The sequence below is a fragment of the Tigriopus californicus genome, chromosome 5 (genome assembly GCF_007210705.1).
Source record: "Tigriopus californicus strain San Diego chromosome 5, Tcal_SD_v2.1, whole genome shotgun sequence".
NCBI lineage: Eukaryota > Metazoa > Arthropoda > Copepoda > Harpacticoida > Harpacticidae > Tigriopus > Tigriopus californicus.
In genome coordinates, this window is record NC_081444.1 from 12,578,468 (window position 1) to 12,606,252 (window position 27,785).

A 27,785-nucleotide genomic window follows, 5' to 3' on the forward strand; every position below is an offset into this window, starting at 1 on the left:
GTCTCTTAGAAAGAACAAAACATTATTGGTTTCTTAGAATTTCGCAGGACGAGTCTCTTTGCTAGAGCTGCCTCCTTTCAAAAACTCGAGTCCGATTTCTGCCAGACTCGCCCCAGCACTATTTATCATCAAGATCCTACTCGTTTCATCACTCACCCCAGAATATCCAGGTTACATTTTAAAAGTTCCGATGTGTCATAAATACAACCGTGAACACTACTGGTCGTCGAACATCTTGGTGAACAATGAACTGTGCAAGATTTTAAGGCTGCAATTAGACAATAGACCTTATAATAATAAAAGAACATGGCAAAGGTATAACAAATATAAAACGGTCAGAGCCAAAGAACGGACGTAGCACTCACGAATCTTCTCTAAGTAACCAGGTGTTCTGGATGGCGTCATGACATTCATTTATGGTTTTACATTTTGCAGATGAGTTTTCCTTCTCGCAAATTGTAGTCCCTTTTTCACCTCTGGCTTGCACAATGACCTAAACCCTCTCGTGGCTCCGACGAATCAAAACAAACCCGGATCCTGGTTTGCTAGCTCCCGTCAAAATTGGGCTGAGGATCTTTTACGTGTGTGTTTTAACCTTGGTTTTCGAATCGACCCTAACTATATGTTATCATTTCTGTCACATAGTCCCGTCGTCACTCCCCCTTTAATACGGGGCTCCACCATCAGGGTCAAGTCACGTTTTGTAAGCTTCCCTGTCCACTCATCAATTTTGACAAGAACATTCATAAAACCAAAGCAATATCTTACCCGTAACATCTAACATACCTTCTGGACGAAAAAAACAAAACCTGAGGTTATCGGTTACATTGTCCCTTCGACAATCCATATTCACTTCCCTGGACACGGACGATGTTGGCTCGTTGAACGAGGAATTGATATTGGCTCACTTTCGACACACGTTAGCGGCGTTGTGATGAAAAATCCTTTTCCTTCCTAGGTTATCACCTTGGCCTTCCTTAACACTCTTCTTTGTTGAGTTTTTAAGAAGGCCAAAAAGAGCACTCTGTTAAGCCAAGGGAACCATGTCAACCCCACCAAACAGCTTCTGTTTTTTCTTAAATTAGGTATATGATTAAATGACGCAATTCAAATTTCCGTTAAGTAGGCAGCTTTCATGACACCATTGAGAAACGTTTATATATTTGGTAGACAAATTGTCCCACCAACCTTTTTCTAAAGAGGAAGAGATAGCACGCAACTTTTATTTTTCTATTTAATCATCAATGCAACTTATCAATTAATACGTAGTCGAAAATATGAGCAAAGCTCTTTGAAGACCCAAGGTTTAATGACGCTAGTAAGCAAATTTGGATGTCAGGGCTGCCAAAACAGTGAGAGTTATAGTTGCCAAAACAGTGCCACCACCATTGCACTTATCGCCTTGGCAAACGCAGAAACTCCAATCACTGCCAAACATTGATGTAGAACCGCATTCATCCGTTATCGAATCGTCAAAAATGACGTACCCCAAATCAGTTTTATTCAGGCATCCTCGCTCCACAAAAGTCTTTTCATCCTTCACTGAAACCAAATGTTTTTTTGTTTATCAATCAAATCCTTGCATAATATTACTGCTCCTCTGGATGGTTTAGAAGTAATCTGAAAAGAAGTTTTCAAGTTGGCGTCATCAATTACTGAGGCTATCGTAGTCTATCATTGAGAGGGAGGGCTAAAAAAGCAAACGAGACATAATGTCTGACAATAACACAACTATTTGTGTATTCATAATGGTCAAGGGATGGGTAAGTTAAGATATGCTTTTATTGTTCCATCAAAAGACCTATATACTATTGAAGCACTCAAAAAAATGGAGTTTTTTTGTGTTCCAAGTTGGACGTGAAAAATTCATCAAGGTGGGTGGCTGAATTAAGCTGGAAAGAGTTATATTTAGCTCTTTTTGCTCAATTTTTGGAAGTGTTGCTCTAAATTATAAGCTTGCGTGCTTCTTGCTTTTTTGATCTACGCCTACGGAACCTCTATTTTTTCTCCTTCTAACGGGGTCGTACATTGGACGATTCATCTGCACAACTTGAAGGAAAGATGCCAAAAAGCCCCCTGTTTACGTGGAGCTACAGAAATATGGCCAACATTGATAATTCGTTCACTGTAATACGTGGATTTGAAGACTGTTGCTTTGCCAGAATGTTATTTCCTGCAGTTTGAGCAAAAGAGGGGCTGTTTGGCCAATTTTCCCCTGATGTTGTGAAGGCTGTTGAATAAATGTACGGCCCAGATCAAAGAAAAGAAATGTGAGGCGTAGATCGACATATTACGAATTGAGATACCCCACGTGGTTTCGTGAGCACTTACTTTGAATTGCGACCGGGTGAAATATTCACTTTTTCAACAGTAGATGCCTTCACACTCTTCCAAATCAAGGCCAAAATGCAGTTAAATATATCTTTCCAAACGGGTACCAGAGATCAAGCAAGATGTACTGAAAACTACCTCTGAGCTGTATGATGACGATCTCAAAAATGTCAAAAGATGCAATCTCAACCTTGGAAGACCAATAAATGATCAATGCGTGTGCTAGGAATTGACCCTGATGCTTGATATTTTGCCCTTAGAACAAGATCAACACAATTTCATTTGATGAGCAAGTTAGGGCCCTCTTAATGCCCATCAAAATGGGGTCTTTCTTTTGTCTAGTGCATTTGCTTGCCAAACTTCATTGGTCGTAATGTGAGTTAATCAATTCCCGATTTTACCTGAGATTTAAGGCCAACCTACCTATAAACTAGATTTATGACAATCACTTTTGGTTCATTGAATATTATTAAAACAATAAGCTTGCCATTTGAGATATCATTTATTCTAAGTAGGATATTAATATTTGCAATATATTGATTCAAAATAATCTAAGCCTTTTTTTATTAACTATGTATCAAGTTAGAGGATTTATCATGTTACTTATATCTACATTATTCAGTATCAAGCATATCCCCTTTTTCTTACATCTCACTTTTTTTAGACTTTGGTTAAACCAGAAAATGACAGATCTACGGGAATTTGGCATGCAACAACACCAAAGAATCACCTCGATGGGGATTAAAACGGGATTTGTAAACGCCAAACTTCCTAAAGTACTTGTATGTCAGGAGGACAAAGTTTGTGGAAGAGGGTAAATTCCTAACGTTGTGATTGGCCGTTAAATTGGCCTTGCACCCATGAAATTTCATGTGAGATTATAACATGGTCATCAAGTGTCTCAAAAATCGTCTTGATTATATCTTACTTGATCTAACTCTCATAACTGCGTGAAAAGACGTATTAAGATGCATTTGACCTCAATTTGGAGGAACATGAAGGCATCTCCTATTGAAAAAGTAAATATTTTACACCGTCGCAATTCAAACTAAGTGCTCACGAAACCACGTGTGGGTATCACATTCTTGAGAAAGCCAGAGTTTGACAAGTCAATAAGACTGGTGTCTGGATTTAATGGAGAACAGGAAGAGAGCCAACGGGATGCGTTTGCTCAAATGCCGTTGCTTAACTTGTCTCTTTGGATGGGAGAGTGTCACATGTTGCAACTCCCGATCTCAGCGAGCCCATCTATGGCAAAACAAAACACACCGGGACAAAGTGCCCTCCCTGGCAAGAACATTGTGATTTTATTTCATTTATTCAATGAATTCAACCACTACTACAGAGTAAGATTTCTACCCACGGCAAGGGCTATCAAAGCTTTCGACGAATTGTGATCGATCAACATTAGTTTTTGAACCCAAAGCTGACCTAGGGTGCCTGCCCTAAATCATCTATACCCGCGGAACCCTACATTTCTTGAAATACCAGTGGTCAAGTGATTTTCCTTATTAACATTCCTTCTCTCAAAAGTAATCGATTGCCTCAAAACATTCCAATTTGCCACAGGATTGTCATTTTTCCTCAACTTTGAGTAGAATCGCCTTCTCAAGTTCTGCATGACATAATTCAGTCAAGCGATGAAAAATAATTTCAAATGTAATAAAAAATAGTTTCATACCAATTAATCTCTTGTAGCAAACATGGTGCCTTGTACACTTTGCACTCTCTTCCAGATTTTCAAGGTCATCCAAGCATTTGGTATTATTCATGACGTTGGGATCATCAAAAAATGTCTCTATTCCAATTTCGTCGTTTACACATTGATGACAATTCTCTGAAAATAACAGTAAGATCAGGTTCGTTCATTGTTCTGGGTCGAATTAATTAATTCTGGGCGCTAGGTCAAGATAGATGCTAAGTAATTGAACAAAGAGCAGAGTTTGTACCTGCAGCAACTAAGTTGAGAGCAACAGTTATCAGGAAAGTCAAGAAAACCGACTTCATATTGATTGATTGGTAACCGGCGTGTTGGCGGAAGATTTTGATATGTGGCACAGACGTAGTGATTTGCTTGACTGACGATGCACTTTCGGGACGCATCCCTTTTAAATTGTATCGATAAGAACGCTTGTCGGTTGACTCACACGTTTGGCCTTGTTTGTTTTCTCAATGGGATGAACACTTAATCCCAGTTTAGACAACGGGAAGACAACAGATAAGGGTCTTCAAAGGTCGTTGAATTTCGATCTTTTTTTCAAAGTAAGGGCAGGGTGTAGGCCAACTTTTTTATCAGTGACCCGCACCAGACAAGTGAAGCTGGTCATCGCATAGTCCAATTCAATTCATTGGTAGACACAATATCATATAAAGATTGAAAGGCAATAAATAGACGAATTATAAACTTTCATTTTAATAGTACTGGGGATTGCCTTCCCTGTAGCGGTTAAAAAAGCCCGTGAAAAACAAAACCAAAAAAAATCATTTGGTGCTGCAAATTAATAATTAAGAAATGTTTAAGCCATAGGGCTTGACTTTATTCCATGGAGTAAATTCAAAGACAACATGCCCAGCCAAACCTCATTGTGCATGCATTGCATTTTGACACTTATTTCATTTTACCTGCTTGTCTGAGCAAATAGCATTGTGATATTGAGCCAATTTGATAGTTCTTTCATTGACTTACACCAAACATGTTCATTTTGTTGGGTTTAATAACACTGCTCATTCAAAATCACTCGATTTTTGAAAATTCAATGGGCGGATGGTGCAAGTTGACTGTGAAAATCAGGGTGCCGGACCACATTTTTCCTTGAATTTCCTTCACTTGACATGCAGCCCTATTGGGGAGAAATGAGGGCCAGTAGTCATGCCAATGATTTGAGTAACAAGAAAACTGAGCAAACAAGGATTGAACTGTTGGAGTTGGTAACTTTATTCTAACCAAAACCAGCTCCAGCCTCAATGGACGAGGCAAAGACATGAAAAACCTTCAATCTAGTTTTTGAGATGTGAATCATTCACAAGGCGCTCTAACATTTCTTGCCAACTGCCAAAAGATATCCATGGGTTTAGAAGCACTAGGTAAGTAAGTAGTAAGTAGGTAGTAAGGTAAAATCGGTGAGTACATTGTTGACCAAATTGTTTATTGGAATTCGCAGGAATTCAAATCAAATGACAAATTTGTTTTATCTGTCGAAAATTCATGAAAATATTCAGATTCTGTCTCCTTCCAAGGACACATCATGGCACGTCTCAAACCAGACTGCCTTTGGGCGGGAACTTCTTGCTCGGATCCGATTCCTTGATATGACTCATTTGCAGCTGTGCTTGGACATCTTGAAGTCTGGACTCCTGCCCCGACGATAAAGGCGGCAATTCAAACTCTGGAGGCATCAGGTTGATCGCCATTGGATCCAGAAGAGCTGCAGTTCCTTGGGCATGAGAGTGCGGGTAATGAGGATTGTCCCCATCGCTACTTTCAGGACGGCTCCCTATTCAAACGAATCGAGCAAATACAGCTTAGAAAATAGCCAAAAGACTAGGGGGTCAGTATTCAATGTCTCACCTGACAACGACGGTGAGGGACCGGCGCTAAAACCTAATCTGGTGGAGTAACCAGAGTCATTATGCGAGTCATGCGAGCCCTCCGAAGTCATGGGGATGTTAAGGAGTTGCCGGTGAAGATCGGAGTCGGCCTTGGACCCAAAATCCATGGCGTTGGGCTCTATTTGATCCTGACTCACGTAATCGACTTCCTCCAGAGGAGCCACTGGAAATTGATAGGAGAACGAGCTCAAATCAAGAATGTCATTCCAATCAATTCTTAGCTTAAAGCCCTTACGCATTGGCTTCATCGAAGTCGCTCTTAGACCATGACTATTGAATGCAAATTGGCTTATTTGAGGCCGAGTTGAGGGTAGGCCATTCAGGTTGTGGTTAGATGAGGGTATGTAGGCATTTTCGGCGCCTTGCAAATGATAAGCGGCCAATAACTCCCTTTGAACGTGACTGGTCTCATCTTTTGGCAATGGAAAGGCCGGCCTTCGAGAATAGTCGGCCATATCTTGCGCCTGGTTCATTTGTTGCGACGCAATTTGTGACCTTAGATGAGAGGGCTTTGGTCCTGGCAAAGGGGGTGGCGAATGCTGTGAGTTAAAAGGTCGGCCGGGGATGGGCCGAATCACTCCCGGGTGGTTGTAGTAATTGTTTTGATCATTGGTGTGACCCATTGGGTCGCAGACGACAAAGTCCAGGCGTTCCTCTGGGCTTATGTCAAACAGCTGAGACCTAAACAGAACATATAGAGATAAATGTAAAAGTTTCGAGTTGCGAAATCCTGTTTTCACAGACAACGCTAAGGTTGTGGAAGAGTAGGGGAAAACATTTTACAAAAACAATTAACGTTAATCTGCAATATGGATCCCCTTCAACAACCTTCTCCTTGACTTGTTTGCCATTGGCTTACCGTTAACCCTCAGACACAGAATCGATATCTTTAGTGTTGTTATCTTGAGTCAACTCACCTTTCATTCATTTCCACCTTTGTCACCACAGTCGTATTTAGACTTGAAGATGTTCTCGATGAGGCACGCTCCGAGGATTCTACGCGCAAGGTTGCGTCAGAGTCCAATGGGTCCATGTTATGGCTTGCGTTGGAAGTGTTGAAGTAATAATGCCTGGAGTTCAGATCGCTGCCACTCTCCTCCAACGTCTCACTGGTGGCCAGAGGACTTCCCATGACAATCAAACCGTGGGACGTCTCATGATTCAAAATACTGCTGATCTCGTCACCCGCGCTATTACGGCGAACTCGACGCCGTGAAGGCTGATCCGAGACTTGAAGACCTTTGTAGGGTTCGGGCATCTTGGAATTCTCTCGAGATTTGGTCTTCTTCTTCTTGTGTCTTTGAAGCAGATCGGATAGAAGTCGGTCGTCATTGTTTTCGTCATCTTGGGCATTGAATCCAACCTCAGATACGAGCTCCTCACTGTGAGCTCGCCTCAAAGTTCCGACCTTCGTCCCTGGTAAAGTCTAGTAAAAAAATGGAGTTGGATGCTATATTTGGTGTAATTGGAAATTGAGTTGAGATATGTATTTACCGATTTGGTGAACTTGGAGAACCGTTTGATTGCCATCGCTCGAAGAAGAGCCGAGTTTTTGGCATCCAATTTGTGCTTTCGTTCAATGTCCTTGAGTTTGGCGTCCAACCAAAGTGCGAGATCCCTTTTCAAGGCCATATCTCGCAAAACTTGTTGTCGTTCAATGGCAATCCTTTCTCTGAGGGCTCGGCGATCCATTCGATCCAGGCATTCCCCTCGTTCTTGGGCAAACGACTCTTTCATGGCCTGATTGAGGCTAAAGATTTGGTCTTTGGTCTTCTTCTCTAAATAGGCCAAGCGACTGTCGAGTACGTGGTGGCTTTTGTCAATGTGCTCAATGATGTCTTTCTTGTCTACGTCAAGGCGCTTTTCGAATTTGTGGAAGGCTGGGCCACACCCACATCTTCGACCTTTTGGAGCGGGACCCTGAAAGGATCAAAACAATATTTGATTTATTTGTCAACCCTCGATCATTCTCACTTCAAAAAGGAGCATTATTTGTGTTTTGGAGCAACAAAAACGTGACGACATACTTGAAACCTTAGTATCTTATTGTTTATTGCACTTTTTGTCTTTCAATCCTTTAGGAGCAGCCAAAATGTAGCCGTCATGTTTTGAGACTTCTTAATTCCTGGGAAGGCCAAATTATCGTTTGCAAATAATTTGCGCCTCAACCTACGGCCTAGAACCTGGAGTTTTCGGGCAAGTTCTATTCCCGAAGATTGTGCTAATAATCAAGATTAAGATTATGAAGATTATTAAGATTATAGACCTTTGTAGTTAGCTTCGAGGTTTGTTTGCTATGTTGCAATTCATTCTTGATTCTCAAAATGCATAACGAACAAATCACCCGATTTGCTCATTGTTTTTGACAAGTAGGATTACGTCATCACCTCAATGATAAAGGACACACCTAAATAACGTCAAAGAACGACAGAATGGGCCATGACAATGGGGCATGTGAAGTGAAAGAAATTCAAGGAAAAATGTGGTCCGGCACCCTGATTTTGGGCATTTTGGGGAGGGAGAACTGAGACACACATCACAGTCCACTCGCACTATCCGCTCATTGAATTTTCAATAATCGAGTGATTTTGAGTGAGCTGTGTTACAAAATGCAACAAAATGAACATGTTTGGTGTAATTCGGTGAAAGAACTACCAAATTTGCTTAATACCATAATGCTATTTGCTTAGATAAGCGGTAAAATGGAAGAAATGTCAAAATTCAAAGCATGGACAGTGCGGTTTGGCTGGGCATGTTGTCTTTGAATTTTCTCCATGGAATAACGTCAGTTGTTCATGAACGCGTTCACTTGACAAGCCCTATTGTTTGTATACAAGACTCCTCAGGTTGCACACGGCCACCAAAATACTGAAGTCAAACATGGTTCTACCTACCCTTTTAATGTTTCCGGCCAGATCCATGAAGAGTTGCTCTCCATGTCCGTTATGATCATGCTCCGTTATGTTAGGCAAAGGGAACTCGCCAGGTCCCAGGTCCTGGTTATAAGGAGAGGCCATGGCCTCAAAGTCCTGATACTGGTATTGCTTTTTCCTCCTTCGTTGGTCTTTCTTTTCTCCCGTTCCTTCGCGCGGTTTCGTTCTCCGCTTCTCGCGACTTTCGAACTTCAGTCGCTCTTGACTCGAGTTGCTTGAACGCTCACGTTTGGATTGGGGATTGTGGTATTGGTGTTGGGGTAGCATGGCCCGATCCTGACCATATGGGTTGTAGGATTTGTCCACATGAATGGCATCCAGGTCATCGGAGTCGTCCACAGACTTTCCAGGCAGGTCTAAAAAGATGTGAGTTGTTCAGAATTCATTGAGTATGTAGATCCTTCAAGTGTTGTTGTATATACCAAATTTGTGATCCTCCGGCATGGGAGGTCTGCGTAAGTGATGCGGGGATTGCAGGATCTGCACCACATCCTGCAGGTTCTTACGGGCTGCAATCTCCACCGCCGTTTCGTTTTGCTTGTTTTTCATGGCGCGATCGCAACCCGACTCCAAAAGGACGCGGGTCAGCTTTCGGCGACCCATTGCAGCCGCGATGTGTAAAGCGGTATCGCCATTCTGAAATCAAGATAACATATGGCTCACAAATATAAAGATCGTAAAAGAATTTGATGTTTTGATGGTGGAGAAGGAGCTTCACCGATACCATACAATTGGTTGCTTGTAACACTCGCTAATTCCCACTTACCTTATTTTGCTCCGATGAGTTGCATTTAGCGCTGACTAGGATCCGGATCACGCCAGCATGGCCGTAACGAGCGGCAGTGTGAAGAGGCGTATCTCCATACTACGAGAGTGAAATGATTGTTTGACATTGTTTTGTCTGAATCTATTGTATTTTTTGAGTCATAAATGCTACTAAACACCTTAAAAGCTCTTCCGGGTTGTTGTGCAAAACAAATGCTTGAGAAAGTCCACTTGAGGTGGGTGGTTTAGTCAGACAAAAGTGTATGATAAATGTATGTAAAGGTATGCAAACAAGTCCAAAAATAAAAGTTCATGTCAAAAATTGGTTGAGAAATGGTTGTTACTCTTTAAGAATTGGCATTAATTGCACTAATTGCTTTTTGCATCCCAGATTTAATAGCACCACAAAAATCATTCACTTTTAAAAATTTACCCCCCGAAATTCAAGTACTTCAAAGTACTGACGGTCAAATTGTTGACCAATACACAGCCTCTCCTTGCAGGCCCACACTGCCTTGGGTATGGGGTCTTTTTTAGTGAGTTCTATGCACGCGGGCAAATGAACAATAAAGCAAATGACGATTAACTAGAATTTCGTCTTAACCTCAGCATGAACATTGGGCTGCAGGCTTCGTACATTTCTACTTCTTGTGTTGTAATATTAATGTCTCCTGACCAATGATTTGTACCATCCTTGATGCTCCACTTACATTATTCTTTATATCTGGTTTGCATCCACTAAGGAGAAGAACGCGGCAGGTTTCATTGTGGCCGTTTTGGCAGCAGAGATGTAGTGGGGCGAACCCGCCGCGATTCTTGATGTAAGGATTGGCCTTGGATTTGCACAGATATTGCACAGACTGGCTGAAACCTTTCCACGAAGCCTCGTGCAAAGCAGTATTTCCGTGCTGAAATGATGATGAACGTAAGAAAACACCCAAGTTTTGCAACGAATTGATCTTTCATTTTCATGCTGCATGAATTTCATTGTACTCACCACTTCGTCTTGATGATCAACGCTTACGCCATTCTTGACTAAGGTTTTGATGATATCGAGATGTCCTTCGGCCGCAGCTCTTTGCAATGCTGTATGGCCGGTCTGAAAATGTATTTGAGTTTCATCAATTAATCGTAAAATGTAAATATTACATACAACGAAATCGACGAGATTTCAGGATCTTTACTCGGATCGCAAACTCTTGGCCTGGCACAACGGAAATTTGTCCAAATGCTATAACGCAACCTCTTTTAGATATTTGCTTTTAGCTCAAACCAAAGAATCGCATTGTCTGCAACTCTGGCGACTGATTCGGGCATGGAGATAAGAAAGTCACGCTCATCTTTCAAAGTCAAGGTTTGTTTTAAATGATCTGAAGTGGCAAATATGAAGAATGAGGCCTCTTGGTTTATCTCTCTCGATCATCTCTACAAACAGAGCTCTAAACTTGGAGTTCTTAGCTCTGGGGTTCATAATGGGTCTACAAAAGCTACCTTCTACCTAAATGAATTCTTTCAGGCATAGCCATTAACTGATTGATCTGGGTGCATATATAGCCTTGAAAAGCGGAAGCTCGTCCGAAAATGAATTATCGCCTAACATTCTCTCAAAGTAGCCGAAATTGCGTGAAAAATGCGGGAGCCAAAATTTGAGTCTAATAATGGGACGACATGGGTATAGAAGCAACAAGTTCACCCTTGAAATGGCGGCACGGCGCACGGCAACCATTCCAGTGACCAGAAACCAACCAGCATGGCAGCAGTTAAGACACTCTTGAATGCAAAATCGTGACTGAGTGCTCAAACTCAAACTTTGAGATCGCTGCCTTCATCATTTTCAAAGTGAAGAGACGAAAAAGGCATTACTCGATCCAAGAACAAGGTATTACCAGTGGTTGTGTGCATGCATTTCTTGTGAACCTCCGCACAAGACGCATTCCGACAAAATACCAATCTGATCAAAGTTCCGGTCCCAAAGTGATTAAGTAGTAATGGGCGAATTGTCCAAATAAAGTGTGAAAAGCTCGGCCAAATCCAGGATTATCTTTGGCAGTGACGAGTTGTTTAGAGTGGCCATGCCATTTGTTGACGATGATTGGCAAACGATATCCGTTTTCAAAACCCCAATTGCTTTTATATTTTGGTTTGGTTCCGTTGACTTAAGATGTTGCCATCCAATTGAATCGTAGCGCGATTCAAAAAGGAGGTTGCATGTTGTTTCTTTTCCAAGATCGAACTGGTCACCCTGACATCTGTCTGACAAATTTAACGTGTTAAAATGAAGACATGAAATTATGACTTGATAAAAACTCCCGAAACTGAATCAAGAGCGCTTAATAATTTTTGAGTGGCCGTTGGACTCATTTGAAATTCAATTCTTGGCCTCCTCCAGGGCAAATTGGTCTCTATAATCACCCAAGAAGCAGTCTCGCTTGATATTGGTGCGTTTTTCTCTGCCAGTTTATAGCTGTCAAAATTGATCTCGTTGAGTTTTCATCTCTGGTCTCTGCACTCTGTTGCTGGATAGGAAATGTCCCTGATAAAAGTCATTTGTGAATTTGATAGCCATTAAGATTAAACCTTGGCTACTGGATCCCGAGGTCCGGGCAAATGAATCCCTTCATTTGCATTACACTAATGGATGTTTTAGGAGCAATTCACCCGTGATTGTGGCCAAAAACCAGATTGGATGGGCTCGTCATCCAAGCATCCAGGGTTCGGTTGAATTCAAATTCACATCCTCCCTCCCCCCCTCTTGTTCACTTTTATCGAAGCTCATCTCAACATCAGCCTGAATAGTGTGCAAAGAAACGAAGTGAAGGACAATCCGATCCCAAAAAATGTAGCGGAATCCAATTACTTTTTTTCTCTCTCTCTTTCTCGTCCACTTCCAGTTTGCGTTCAGCAAATGGCCTCAAATTTGGAGATTGGAAATGAAATGATAACAAAGAGAAGGAAATGATGTGATGTTGAGTCTCCTTGTCATCTTGGCACCATCAGAATTCCGCCAAGGATATTCAAACCAAGAAATCCATGCGTGTTATTTTTTCAAAGAAGTTTAGAGACGAAGAGAAACGGACGACGAGCTTAAATGACTCTCCCCGGGTGGGAAATTGGAACGCCAAACTTCATTTGACTTAAATACTCCATTTGTTTCACTCCGTCATTATGTCAGAATTGTTCATCTGCATACACACAGTACACACATACACAGTACACACCCAACATTCACGTTTGAATGCAATGAAACATGCAGCAATGCAAGTGAAGCCCACCGCAAAAGCAAATCGAACGTTCGGGGTAAACCAGATTCTTCACGCACTTTCTTCTTTCTCGGGGATGACATGGCAAAGGGGAAAAGATTGCAAGCAGAAGGATTGCCAATGAACCTTGGAGTTCTGATGGCCTCATTGTTTGTTATACAATTACAAAACATATTCATAAGTAGCAACCAACATCTGCCGGCAAAAAGTGAATGCACACGGCAAACATGATAAATAACTGTTGGGTGCTCAAGAGCAGCCCTTCAGAGGGTTCAGTAGTAATGGTAATTCAAGATTGTGAGTGGCCATTTTTCGCTACCTTGAACCTTAATTGATTAATTGTCGTCACGGCGCATTATTTCATCGTGCCTGGCAATTTCAAAGCTCCAACCTCTACGTCGTCTGCTTTGTCTGGATTTTTTATGGGGAAGGCAAAAAAAAGTTGCTCTTCAAATGCGAATCTCCAAAGTTCAGATCAGAGGAGGCGAAGGCTTTAACTCGGACAGCAATTAACTTTTAGCTCTCCCTTGATCCTAAGGCTTGAGTTTGCTATCTCACACCTCCTTACATTTATAGGTATACATGAGAGCTGGACTACTAAATAGACGACATGCGAGCTCCAACTTGTCAACATTGAATAATCTTCCTGGTCAAAAAGGCAATGCCATAAATGGACTCCCACCCACCGAATTATGTAGTCTTCGCCGATATTATTGGAACGATCAGTCCAACCTGTCTGTTGAAATTCAAAGAGGAGTAAAGACTAGAATATTCAGTTCATGCATGGCTCTGATCCTGAAATTAGGAGGCATTTTTTATATCTAATCTATATCTAACAGAAATTGCTGTGAAATGACCATTTAACCATCTTAATGATTGGAAATAGTCACACTATGCTATGATAGCAAAATTGCTACTATTTTTACACCATCTTACATTATGTTAATAAACGATGTTGATGGGATGGAACCAGCACACTTTGAAAACCTTTCCGATATTTTTTTTTTCATTTGTGTCTTGGAACAAAAAAAAAGAGTTCATTTAAGAAATCGGATAGGGTCCCTCTACATTGGTTACCTCTATGGGAAGTGCTCTCCCGATTGAATCACCCTTGGTCGTACTCACGACTTCGATGATAAAGGGGGTGTCCATAAACTATTCTTTTTAAATGAGCATCTTTATCACCAGCAACGTCATAAAGAGCAGGTTTACATCTCTGTACGGTCGTGGTCGAGATTGTCTCATTTGAAAGGCGAAAGGGTTTTCTAACTCCAACTCTTTTCCCCCGTTCCCCCGTGAACACGTCATCTGTCAGACAAGGGGTTAAAATAGGAGCAAGGGGTTCGACATAAGTGCCTTCCATCACAAGATGATACACAATATTAATGATACCAATCTCCTCTCGTGCGCCCCTTTTGAGAGGTTTGACGGGCGTTTTGACATCTGTTGAATGAACAACTTCTTAAGATGATATACATTCACATTCACACATTGGACATGAACTGATCTCCATCTAACTACCAACTGAGGAATTGACTGACGGTCAGAAGAGGAAAAAACTCGTTCTGTTTATTAAGACAATTGCCCTGGGTTTTTCAACCAGCTTGAATGTACATATAATGCAAAGCAACTCTGCCAATTTATGAGGAGCTGAGTCTAAAGAAAGAGTTTGTGTACGGGTGTGATTAATGCTCGTCTTGGCCGCGTCATGCAACAACTTCCTCTTTTGATACCAAGCCATTAGACAGATGAGATCAAGACCAGATCCGATTGTTTATCAGTCTTAATTTGTCAGGAAATTAAAAAGTGTGACCAAACAAAAACTCGGCGGCCATGAGAGAGTGTGCAATTTCACTCCGACTGATTGAGGTACCCTTGAGAACATCCATAAAAAAGACCAAAAAAGGATCTACTTCCCCGATATTAATCACTCCTAAGCTGACGGGAGTTGTCACAAATTGAGGTTTTTGAATCGAAGTGGGAGGGCAAACTCGGAACTTCAAACACGTTATTCATTAACAAAACTTAATTTCGCCGGTACGAGACCTTAAGTTAAACCGGTTCATGAAGAGCATGCCATTAGATTTAACCTATCTGCTTAAGAGGACATTTCTAATTAAGCTTCAATCAGTCAGTCACTAATCGCTATTCCCAATTAGCCGCCCTTCTGATCTTGACCATCAAACGAAACGGCGTCTCGTCTGAACCCTGAATCAAGTCCGCGATCACCCATGAACTAGGCCTGGATCGATTCGTCCTTGGCCATGGTGCTAATGGGCCCATCACTTCTCCTGCTGGATGTCGTCGAATGAGATTTGGGGTGATGACTTACAAAATCCTGGATTCCAACGTCGCATCCCGCTTGGATGAGAGCCTCGACCATTTCGTAATGACCCGCTGAAGCGGCCAAATGGAGTGCGGTCTGACCATCCTGATCAATGACGATGGGCACTCCCAACTTGAGCATATCCAGGACCTTTTCGGTCTGACCCAAGTCAATGGCCTCGCGCAGAGCTTCGATTTCCGATGATTTATTCGTCATCATGGGCTTTGTTGCATTTGCCACCTGGAATCAAAAAGAGCAAATCGTGTTCAGTATTTGTGTCATGGTTGATTTGGGATTAAATAAATATTATTCAGACGTGAGTCGGGTTCCGTGTCTGTCGGAGGGATCGTAGAAACTAAATGAGAGCAATTTTAAGACGTCCTAATGGATGAGACCATGATGAAGATGAAGACAGGAAGATATGTCATCATGTCCTCTGGAAATGGCAAGGATCTTGTTGTCAAAAGCCTGTCAAGTCCATGTACGTCTTCGTCACTTTCACAGATTCGGAAAGGAATTTAATGAAGTGCTTTTAAGGGAACGAGTTTCCGGGATAGATCAACCGACTGCTACAGCAACGCTCTTGAGATTTTCCATTGTGATCCAGGAGAAAAGTCGAACCCTTTATTTTCGGAGTTTGCTTGCTCTCGGATGAATGCCAGGATTTTCAGCTTTCAGCGAGTTTGGCTGAGGAGAAAGAGATCAACAGACTCACTCGTTTCTGGGGCCACTTTCATGTCACTTGCAAGAGGAAAATTAAAGCCGTCAACCGAGCGAGGAATTATCATCTAATCTGATGAAAGGAACAATTTCCCTTTCCTTTTGTAATTTTGAAACCATTTGCAGCAAACCCTTCTTCCAATGTCTAATTATAAGGCGAAAAAAATAAACTTGACTTAACTTGATTTTTTTTTTGCACAATACAATACTGGTCTAAAAACGTGCTCGTGAAGAAGGTGTACGTATATGATAATTACCTACAGTTTTCTTATCCTTGTCTTCACGTAGGCTAACCAGAGAGAAATTTGCAAACGTAACTGTTCTTCGATTATGAACGCCAATTTTTCACGCAAAGTTCAGGTTTTAACCCAATTTTTGTGTAACGGTATATCTTGCAGATGGATAAAGGCTTCTTATTCCATGTTCCGGATTGCAAATCCTTTAAAGGGCTCCCAAACGCTTTGCTAAATTGAACGAATTGTTACCTCGATGAGGTGCAAACCCTGTCATCAAGGACACTTTGATTTAATGAAAAGCAATCAAATGAGCCATTCCTATGACCTTTTTATGAAGATGAGATGGGCTGATAATCGTGGATAAACGCGATCCACCGATGAGATGGAGGTTACCCGGGGTCAAATGATCATCATCACATTAAAATTTCATCGCCATTGTTCAAAGCTCCGTCAAGATTCAAATCATCTGTTAAGATGGCTTCAGCCAACGGGGATTCAAGTCACAACCAGCCATGCAAATCCGATCAAAAGAGACACCACAAAAAGTGCTCAATTTCCCTAACTCCGATAAACGCTTCGTTCAAAGAGAGTTTCCCCTCAACATGAAAGGATGGCCCGTGAGTTCAATTCAAAGCTAGACTATTGCAGTGGTTGGTTTCAGAATAGGAGGCCAATAAAGATGATTAAAATGAAGGCAGGGGGTTCACTGAATTGTTGGGCAATTAAAAATTCACCACAGATATCTCATCTTGAATTAGTGGTGCGGACCCGTTGCAATGTTTTACATTGATCTTTGGCGATAAATTCTAAAATTTGCCAAGCCGTCTCAGCGGGAGCAGGTTCTCAGGGTTGCTATTAACAAAGACACGGTATGTACCTACGTACGCGTATATACACGTATAGTGCGTGCCTAGGCATTGAAGCTCGACAAAACTGAATAATTTGTAGCCACCCTCAGATATTTTGAATTTGCATTGCCAATCCAAACTCTTTGACATTTCTTTCGGGTTTGTTTTGAAGCTTCCCTCAAGTTTGGCGAGCGGCAGGCATATCAATTAGGCATGAAAGAGGCCAGGACTGCAAAAGCCCATAAATTAGCCCACAACTCTATCTTTTCATTCAGAAATGGGACATGATTTATAATGGAGTCTAATTTGAATTATTTCCTTGAACATCACTCAGATGTGCTGCCAGGAATACTGACTTACATGAGGTCAAGTCAAGTGCGCGTATGAACGATGCAAGTCGGAAACAGCGGCCCACCTTCAGATACCATTCTCTTCATTTCTTCTTGGGTGGATCTTCCAAGTGAAGGACTCAATTCAACAGGGTGACTCTTAAAAGAAAGGATTTCTCAACTGCTTCAATATTTACTTTGCAAAAGAACGACTTCTCAACTTCTTGCTTTTCGACCCTTCTCAACATTGATGTCGGCAATCTATCAAATTCGTGTAGCCTTACTGTTTCAATTGCTCGTTCATATGGAGGAAGTCCAACAGACTTGGGGCTCAGTGCTAGCGAACAACCCTGTAGCGATGGCAGAACTTGGCAAACTCAGGAGACAGAAGGATGATGATGATGATGATGATGATGAGTGGGACGACAAAGTCTCAAAATCATTACATTTTGCCAGTCACCGCGATTCCCTCCATCTATCTAGCCGCCTTTTAAGCGAGAGGATCGTCTTCTCCAAGTCATGTAAAACAAGGTCTGTGCGTCTGATGTGTCAGCGATAAATGCTTATAGGTACAACCGATTTGGGTGTTCCCAAAGAGGAAGGGACTCTTTTGGGGTTGAGTCTCGGATGTAATGTCTCAATAGTGAGTCTAGAGACAGACAACTGAATGAGCCGGACAAAACCCTTCGCGCCATTCGCCTTGAGTTTTCAGAGGGGTGGATGGATGGATGAATAGATGGATAGATGAGGGAAGTGGATTCTGAAAATTATTGAAGGAGTTGATTTATTTCATGTGCGTGCAAAATTCAGCTCCTAGCCAAGGCCCTCCACCATTGTGCGTATTTCCACAACCCAATCCAAGTGTGTTCAAAAGGGCTTGGAATTTGTTTTAAAACCACTTGAAAATTAAATTGAACGAATGCCGGACGTTTGTCAGGAAACGCTTTTTTTCAACATGATCCAATAGTATTATGGGACCATCAGTACCTGAAATTGGATTTAGTTTGTGTGTAAAACTTAAAGACGACGACACGCAATCTTTCTTGGTAGACTAGAGACCCCGATCAAAATTCAACTTCAAGGCTGAATCGTGACAAGCGAAGGCGCAGCAACACTGACGGATCAAAATGTTTCTCCTTCATTCCGTGATCTGATCGCTCATTTATCATAGAAATGCTTGGAATTACTCGTCCTCGAGTTGACTGGCAACATGTGTATTGAAAATTGTTCAACGTTTGGATACTTGAAGTGATAGACAGCTCACGATAACAACAAATACAAATTCGCCATGTTCTCATATGCGTTCATTGATCTTGAAGAGCAGCTTGAGAATTCCTTTTACTATGTAGAACCTTTTCAAACCGACCACTGGCTTGCATCTTTGTACCTTGGTATCTTTACAATCAACAAGGGGATCTCCGTTAAAAAGGCAAAGAATACCCAACAAATAATCTCAACCAGGCCATCAAATCTTCGAATTCAGGTTGATCTTGAAGCTGGGACATACCTTATCCCCTTCAATTCATATCAGGACGGTTTGAATCTAAATAGGCATTATGTAAATTTGAAAACCTATTCAAAAATCAATAGAATATTTTCTCCACGGGCTGGGCTAGTGTCCACAGCCAATTTGAAGATAAACATAGTCACTCCTTCTTGCATCAAAACGAGTTGAAAAACGAGGGAGAAACGGTCATGAGCAAACTCAAGGAGGCTAGTGTTGACAATTTGGAGCGGTAAGAGGCCATATTTAGGGTTTGAATACTTATTCCGGGTTTTCCTTGTTACGGCAACTCCCATCCAATTCAAAAGGCTCGACAAGACTTAGTTAGGAAGGCAATTCATTGATTGGAGCTGGTCTGAGTAATGAGGTCAACCCCTCCCACATGGGTGTATTTAGACTAGTTCTTATCACTAAGACTGATTACAAAATGGCTTCAAAATGAAAGATCGACTTGAGACAGCAGCAAGTGCTCCTAGTTGGTATTTACATAGAATTTAGTTCAAACCGTCGTCGCTGGATGTGTGCAAGGTACTATGGTCGTTCGTTCTACCGAAGGTTCTAAACAATTTGTTCCTTACATTGTGAAGATCTCCTCAATCTTGATCAAGGAAAGAGAGAGTTGGGATGCAAATGCTTCAAAGAATTATTCCACCTGCGACAATTGAAAGTCCATTTGCAGCGTCATTCTAAATAATCAAATGCTCTGGATCAGGAGCGTGAATGGACGACAATCCGAGGACATGATTCCAAATAGAGATCCACGCACTCGTACAGTAGTATATAGTACACATCCTCATCCTCCTTTCGGTGGGTTTGCCAAGTAGAGTACTGATGATCATCACATTTTTGTAGCGAGCCAAAAATTCCCGTGACAAATTTCGCACTGAGATTCTTTCACAGACCAAGCAACCGTTGATGTATTCGTCAAAGAGATATCCTGATTGCATGATCCTCGGAGGAAGTGAATCTCAGTGGGCTCTAAGTAAAGAGCAAATAATGTTCATGATATGCCTCATCCTGGTTCTAACGCCAAACCAACCATCAACCAACCAACCAACCAACCAACCCTTCTGGCCATGTCGAGCCCAGGTTTGCAAACCATCAGGCAACGTTAGGAATAGACGGTTGAGAACGAACTCAGACATAATTCCCACACTTGTTGACTGCTTGGAAGTGTTCAAAACTTCACGGTCTTCATCATCATCCAAATAAACGAAATATTATATATTCTTGGGCGAAGAATCTGTGAGTGGTGAATGTTATTTTTGAGAGGCGAAAACAAGCAAGGAGGGCGAAAAAACAGCTTAAAGGGTAACAAATTGATAATTACTGCCAGTCAGGTTGTGCTCCTCTACATGGTCCCCCCTGTCCAACCACCCCGCCCACCTTCACATCAAGTTCAAGCATAATCCGTACATATGCCACCTAGATCAGGATTAAACCTGGACTTGAACATAGCATGCCGTTCTTGCGAGGTGTCTCAAATCCAAAGGACTTCCTCGGAACAACCCCAACACCAACTTGGAAACCTATAATGAGTTTTGAGCGAAACAATTTCCTGACTGACTGACTGTACCAGGTCTTTTGTTGGTGCATGTCATGAGCGTCGAAACTTTCAGCATGTTCAACGCAACTCAGTTTCTATTCTGGCCAAAGTTCAGAGAAATAATATCTCTGGGATAATTAAAATCTCATCCATTCCGGGGGCGGGTCCGGGTGTGATTGCCTCGGCCAATTACTGCCCTCCCCGAAAAAAAGCGTTCCTCAGTTTTTGCGCTTCCTGAACATGTCTCTGGGGCATGACCGCACATTATGAACCCAAGACAGACTGACACAGAAACACTCGGAATTGAATGTGAATGGCTTTGGCGACCCTGTGAGTTGGTTTGCACACCATCAAACTCAATGAAACGTCCAGCCACGAGATGTGGATGCATTCGATTCGGAACATTGACGAAAATTACCCCACAAGAAGATCATTGGCTATCCTTTTAATGACGCTAAAGACCAGTTTCTGCCGCAATGATAACTCAATTGAACTCACCCTTGCGAGCCACTTTCCATCATTACATTTTGTCCTCCTACCCGCCCTACATGTAGCATCCAATGACTGTGGTGTTTTGTAACACGTTGAACTCGCATTCTTGTCGTTGATTCGAAGAAAAATTCCCCATTTAGAGGCCAGACGCGGTGATCTGAAAGCTCGTAAATCGTGTTTGGAAACCCAAATTGAGCATTAGACTCGGATGAGTGTCCGAGGCAAATCTCACTCGAACCGTCCTTGTTTCAATTTCTCCCGATTTTTTCCGCTTGGAACCCCATTGCATGATGCACTTGAGAGGATCTCGTATTGTGCTTTGTATGTAGCTATGACCATTGTTCAAAGTGTTCTGAACACGGGAAGGGTGGATTGGTTGGTTGGTTGGTTTCCCTCCCTAGTATGGTTGATGTGGAATAGGTTTGGGTTGTAATCACTTTTGGTGGTGGTGCGGTAATTGCCCTCACGAAATCGGTGTTCACAGTGTAATTGGACAAAAGCTAGGGCTCTTTACCATATTTGTAGTTGAGAGACTTTCATCTTGGAGGTCTGTTTTTTCCCTTGATAAAAGTTGGATGCACCTGATTCAGCTCGAAATCATTGGCTGAATGTGATTTGCTTTTGTTCTTCTCTGACCTTTCTCAAGTAATTTGAAATCGATTTTCTTTGCTTTTCAGGCAGAGGGAAAGTGGTAGGTACGAAGGGGAAATAGGTTGAAAGTCGATGAATATACGCATGTTGGCAGCAATTGTTGGTAAGTGTGTGTGTCAATGAAATCTTTGTTTGCGTCCAAACGAGCAGAAAATTGAGGTCATCCCCGCCGGAGTTGCTCATTAGGGAGCTCTTAAAAGTCGGTGCGTGTATTTAATGCTCGCTCGTACGACGGTCCATGAATATGTGTTAGCAAACAAGAAGTCGTTTCCATTCAAGTAGCTCCTCTAAAACCATTTGAATCCTGGAGGGAGGGACACTTAGGTTTCCAAAATCAGCCTTAAATTGGGACCTGTATGGGTCTAACGAGCTGAACTCACGTTCGATATCCCTCAATTGAAACCGGTTCAAAGTCTATTGTTTTTTCATCATCTTTTCCCAATACGCTGGAAGCACTTCTGGTGAATAATTTTCAAGCCTCGGATTTACGGAGAGATGTTAGCGTACATATATGTAGAAACAGTTAGGAGAGAATATTCTTGGTCGAGGACCTTGTTAGACTGATAAGAGTCACTTTGATTAAAACGAGAACTGGAAAAAGTGTTAATCTTAACGGCAATCGGCTGCTACTCACTCCATGGTGAAGTGAGGTGGGTTTCGGGGAAAAACGGGATAATCCCGAATATTTTGAATTTCAATCTGAGGCGTGGGCATTCGCTCGATGTGGACTTGTGGAAGACCCATGACAACGATTGAAAAGCTTTGACAGTCATCCATGTTGGGGTGCCAAACCAGCCATCTTGATTAAGCCTGGATTTCGTGAGACTGAAAACATTGGCAGGCTACCAATGTCTCGAACATTGATAGGTAATCAGGCTCCACTTGACACTGCAATAATTCAGGGCAAAAGTCGTCCACGGGGATTTTTTCGGACAGATAATAGCCACCGAGTTGGCTCGTTGACTTTTGTTCAAATCCAGTAGCCCTGATTGTCTATCTCGATGAGACCAGTCAAGGAGCCCTTAAGGATGCCTGCCATGGGACACCATTTTTCCTCAGTGACAACAAGGTCTTTAAAAGCCTTTCATGACTTTGGACTCTGACAGTTGGAAAAGTCTGTTTTTTGTTAGCCAACATGCAAATGACAAATCACGACCCTAACGACGAGGATGATTTCCAAACCTCGTTCTTCTTACTGGCGTTTACAGCCATGACTAGCAATTTAACAATCGAATATCTAACCAACCATGAACTACCACTTCCAGAGACAGAACTGAGTCGGGGTTGGGTTATGTGATGTCACATGGTTCCGCATTTTTAAGGCAGAACCCGATAGAAACGGTTGCCAAGATGCTGGAACCTTGCCCAAAATGGACGTCAAGGTTGGACAACATTCTCGCACAGTTAACTAATCAATTCTTGGAATAACCTTAGCACTTCCTAGCTGTTTTGGCCAAATATGGAAGCCATTCAATCAACCACAGACTCCTTCCAAATGTGACTTCAAAGCTTCAGGAGCTGATGATGGAGATCTTTTGGGTGATATCAGGGTAGATTGAACTTCTATCTCTGATCTTATGATCTTGGCCCGGAGTGAATGCAAATTGAAGGGTGTCAATGGCTGTAAAGCATCGATACTGTGCTCTTTTTTTGTATCCATTTGCATAATGATCCAATTTGATGCATATGTCTGCTGCCTTTTCACGAGTTCAATGTCTAGGGGCGCTTTGGAGCCGCCAAAGTAAATGCATAGCCCCAGCAAGCCCACAATTAGGCTCCGCACCAAGTCCACAAAAGACCCCTTGGACACTGCAATAAGATGCATAGACTTTTATCGCAGTGGAGAAATCTACTTGGTCCGAATCGAATTCGGTTAATTGTCATAACACAATCACATCTATTACAACCAGGCATGGTAGTCGTTCTTGTACTTCGGCTGATTGAAAGCGTTTATTTCTGGATATTGAACAAAGGTTCTGCTTGAGACCCCATGACCTGTGGAACTTAGTACAGGACATGATGTTACTGCTTTGCATGTTTCTCAAGAGGAGCTTTCCCTGGACAAAAAAAATAAATGATGGCTTAAAATATATTCCCTATTCAATAATGGACTTCTAACAAGTGAGGTACTCGTTCTCGGAATATTTTGTTTCTTTCAACCGAACCTAGTGATCGCCAAGAAGTTCATTTCAGATGGAGACGTCGTGACGATGGCCTCTTAATCATATTGATTTCTTACCCATTTCTTTGTGTGGCTGAGTTCAAGGCAATTAGAAGTGCACTATATCATTATAATGCCCAAGGATGGTGGGCTTTGCACTTTGCACCCAAGTTATGGTCGTCTTACCTAGAGGAGAATCAAAGATAAAGAGTGTCAATTTGGCACGCTAAGCGGGATCTGGCACACTCATTCAAATGAGGAATAGATGGATGATGTGACCTTTCATAATAGTCCTTTACGGGCTAATGACGCCACAACTTTGTCTTCCCATGCTCATTTCTTTGCTTGAGTAGGCCTACTCGCTCTTCTGTCCCTCCATTCATATCATCCATCCATACTAGAAGGGAAGTAGTGGAGGTGATGGCGGTGGTGGTGGTGTCTGTCTTTGCATTCCTTCGTTCCTCAAGGAAATGTCTTTTGAACTCAAAAGTCACGATGACATCGGAGGAAAAAAGGCGTCTCTTTTTTTCCTCCTCTTCATTCAAAGATCCTCTCATTGCCAGGGCCATTACGTTCGGAGAAGAAGTGTTTCGAACTAATTGTGCGTCAAAGGTACGTACGACGAGCGGCCGTTTGAATCGATCGAATGGAACTTGAGTGAAACTCTCTGGTCGGAATCACCTTTGATTTATGGGCCTCCAACACACGGGAGATGATGATGATGATGAAGGTCTGGTCTTTAAATTCATTGGCTTGATCGCTCTAACGGTCCATGTTATGATCGTTAGTGCGAATTTCGCTCCTCCAAAGATGCATGCAAAGAGCATTTACTCAAAATCCCAAGCCCCCATCGAGCACAATTCTCGGCCAATTCTGTTCATCTTTGGGTACCAATCACGGCGGTAGGAACAGTTAGGGGAACTGTCGTCAGGTGTTCAATTTTGATGGCGAGGCAAGATTTAACTGAAAATTAAGTGCTAAAGTGACAAGAGAGAAAATGATTCTTTCCATTGCGTCGAGAATGTGATAATTATGGGGCAGAAAGTACCAACCGAACGAGGGAGAACCTGTTGACACTTGGTGAGAACAACGCATACCACGTCGAGTGTGGTTTTGTGAGGCAACACCAACAATTCCAATGCATTGGATCTCTCAAATCGTCCGTTAAAACTTGCTCTGGTTGCTTTTGAGAGTCCATTGATTTCCCATGCCAGCAGGAGTTCACAAGATGAACGGATTGAAAGGACCTTGTTGCAAGGCCAATAAATAAAGCCTCGGCAGAGCGTGTTGGTTGGAGCTGGTAGACAGCTTGGCTCTCGGGTGATCGGGTTGAACATAAAACCCATAAAATTACTCAATACAAACAGAACAAAGCTGAGTTCAGTTCGTCGTCTTTTTTCTCTTCCTCCCAAGATTGGTGGCCATGCCGCTCCTTTGTTTCAAACTATCGTTTTTCCCAGGTTACTTCTCGTGTCCACTTTTATTGCCCTTTGGGAAGTGAATGTTCAAGATTTCAAATAGCTCGGGTGAAACTATCAATTTTCAGAGACGGTCTGCTGTACCTCACAGAGTGTGGGATGCCAAATCATGCTTTATAGATTCGTCCATCGCTATTCCAGTTCAGGGCATTTATGTGAGGACATAAAACTGACCAAATACCTCCAGTAGCGGCTCAAAAATGACTCTCCTGAACAATTTCAGCAATGTTGGACACAAAATGCCCGAATTGTCCTGACAATGCTCCGGCTTTATTTACTACCTCAGCTATTTATGGCATGGTACTTTTGCAACCCGCCCAATGTCATTCTTGGCCGGGTTGGGCTTGAATCGCCCAACGAGGACCAGGGTGAGTGTATGACCATAAACGAAGCATATCTGTTCAAGGTTTATCTTGGCTACTATCGATTAAACGTCCCATCCATCTTGGTTGTAGCCTGCATTTTGAAATTGAGTAGTGCTATTCTGAACCAGGCGTCAAGCCTCAGTCAGTCCTCAGTCAGCCCTCAGTCAAGAATCATAAGTCAACTCGCCCAGATATTGGAACAAGATAGGCCTGTTTGGAGTTTCAGCAATTTAGTCCATTGCTCGTCGTTGGGAGGCGCCGAGCTGGTATTGATTCGGGCTGATCAACCCCTCCCCCTTGGGTCTCTTGTAACACCAATTGACCTACTCTCATCAAGCGGCTCTTTGGCTCGATCCATGAAATCTTGAGCAGGAGAGAGACGGTGGAGGAGAAGAAGGGGTGAATCAACGAACCCTTCTACGTGCGGAGATTCCAAACCAAAACATACAAGTTGGAGGGTGGCTCTTTTTCAGTGTCGTCCACACATGTCTTTGTTAAACATTCACGCCCCCAACCACCAATCATCTAAGATTCTGAAGGCAATAAACAATTACTTGAGCGATTTGGGAGAGAGAAAAGAAATCGCCGGTTTAGGCTGGAAATTGACGATGACTGGAAAAGCGCTAACCATTTTTTTCGCCATGGATAGAACCATCCATCAAAGGCGGTGAAACCTGGAAAGCCCATAAATAGTTTCATACACGAGTTATGTTGCTCAGTAGGTGGCAGTTCAACAGGTTTTATGCTGAAAGACGCATGGATCATTTTCACGGGGCTTTAAGATGCATTTCCTCGAAGCGAAAAGGGCAGCATTTTCTCTCCCATATCATCATCACCATCATCATTGGAGCCATCATCATTGGAGCCATCTTTAAGCGTACGAAATAACTGCACCGGCTTGCCAAAGACTAGCCAAACGGGCTCGCCGGATTTTTTTGCCGTTACGTTGAGCGTTGGAGAGTTGCTGAAGCACCTAAAAAGGCGAAGTTGTCGAGGTTGCCTCCAAGAACCTAAGTGGCTCTATACTTCAAGTGAATTCTCCGCCTTCTAGCATTAATGAACACGGAGTAACCAGACCAAAGCCTTTCTTTCCCTTATGTCTCCCTTCTCGCTTTCATTTTCTATTCAAGGGTAAGTGTTTACCCAAAGGCCTCCTTGTCTTCTTCTCGTTCAATTTGATCTTCCCATAATGAATGAGGATTGGCACTCTGGAGAGGCTAACAATAGGGTTTATCGGCTACTGGTGTGTCAAATCCAAAGCGATCCCCGGCCCAGGGACACGAAGAGGAGCCCTCAGAGCAGGCCTCCAATTGTCCAATCATGTCTGCCAAGGTATGTTGTCGCCTTAAGCCTGATGAATGGTTCCTCCTTGGCCAGATTATGGTTGGCCAATCTTGCCCTTTGGTTGGCTAACACCAACCCAATGGATTGAAGATGCCCCACTAGTCCAGGAGTGGTTTTGATACGAGTACATGCACTCTTTGGGCCAAATTTGAAGATGTGAGCCACAGGTGCCTAATCACGATTGGGCAGAGAGCAACACAGACCTGACTTGGGTGGAATTCCAGTCGTGACGAATCCAATTTTTCTCGTAAAAATTGGAAATTGCCTCAGCCCCTCGGAATTTGAAGACTCGTCGAGTTTGTGTTGCCAGATTTAGGGAGCAGGAGGTTCGTGGTTGTGTTTGTCAGTAACTAACTCATCACCTCATGTATCATCATTGAAAGGAGCTCGTTTGAAAGCAATTCGTTCCCAAAGTGTCGGAGTAAATTCGAATCACAAAGAAAGCTACTCTTACTTTTCCCGTTTGAGCGGGCAGTAAAGGACTGTAACATTGGTGCAGTGGCTAATCCATCATTGGACATAATAATTTGATTCCAGAACTGATATCATTCTTCCCATTTCGTTCCTTCCTTGGTATTGACTATACATAGTTGCCATGAGCGGAGGAACTGGCTTGGTTTACGAGGTGAAATTTGTGTCACCGTATCAGGAGACATGGGATATCAAAGTTTGCAAGTGACAGACACTTAAATATTTGCCTGCAATTAAATTGTCATTGTTTTTTTTTTTGCTCTCCCCAAAGCAAATGAGCTCAACGTTTCCTTGTCACTTGAGAAGAAGAACCCTAAAGAGGCGTCTGCCTTGAGCAAATACCACTCAGCATGATATGGTTGCTTCCACAGCTTGGCTCTTTTTTTCCAGACTCGAACTTGAGGCCGGTTTTCTGG

The 27,785-nt window shown here is 42.5% G+C and overlaps 2 protein-coding genes across 2 annotated transcripts in view; both read right to left on the reverse strand.

Moving 5' to 3' along the window:
* Positions 1–1,209: 1,209 nt before the first annotated feature.
* On the reverse strand, positions 1,210–4,449 carry LOC131880444 (uncharacterized). The gene is made up of 3 exons (XM_059227087.1): positions 4,281–4,449; positions 4,013–4,168; positions 1,210–1,542 (listed from the first exon to the last, which is right to left on the reverse strand). Exons 1-3 carry the CDS (start codon positions 4,432–4,434, stop codon positions 1,316–1,318), a joined length of 537 nt encoding a protein of 178 aa, XP_059083070.1. The 5' UTR covers positions 4,435–4,449; the 3' UTR covers positions 1,210–1,315.
* A 1,013-nt stretch (positions 4,450–5,462) lies between these two features.
* The window catches only part of LOC131880442 (putative ankyrin repeat domain-containing protein 20A2), a 48,610-nt gene continuing 26,287 nt past the window's right edge, over positions 5,463–27,785 (reverse strand). The window contains exons 2-12 of the mRNA XM_059227083.1: positions 15,231–15,464; positions 10,636–10,737; positions 10,349–10,546; positions 9,640–9,738; positions 9,296–9,509; positions 8,835–9,229; positions 7,435–7,860; positions 6,858–7,366; positions 6,176–6,621; positions 5,900–6,103; positions 5,463–5,825 (exon numbers count right to left, since the gene is read on the reverse strand). Coding sequence (XP_059083066.1) covers positions 5,587–5,825; positions 5,900–6,103; positions 6,176–6,621; positions 6,858–7,366; positions 7,435–7,860; positions 8,835–9,229; positions 9,296–9,509; positions 9,640–9,738; positions 10,349–10,546; positions 10,636–10,737; positions 15,231–15,443 — 3,045 coding nt within the window. The 5' untranslated portion in view covers positions 15,444–15,464 and the 3' untranslated portion in view covers positions 5,463–5,586. The remainder of the gene's footprint in view (positions 5,826–5,899; positions 6,104–6,175; positions 6,622–6,857; positions 7,367–7,434; positions 7,861–8,834; positions 9,230–9,295; positions 9,510–9,639; positions 9,739–10,348; positions 10,547–10,635; positions 10,738–15,230; positions 15,465–27,785) is intronic.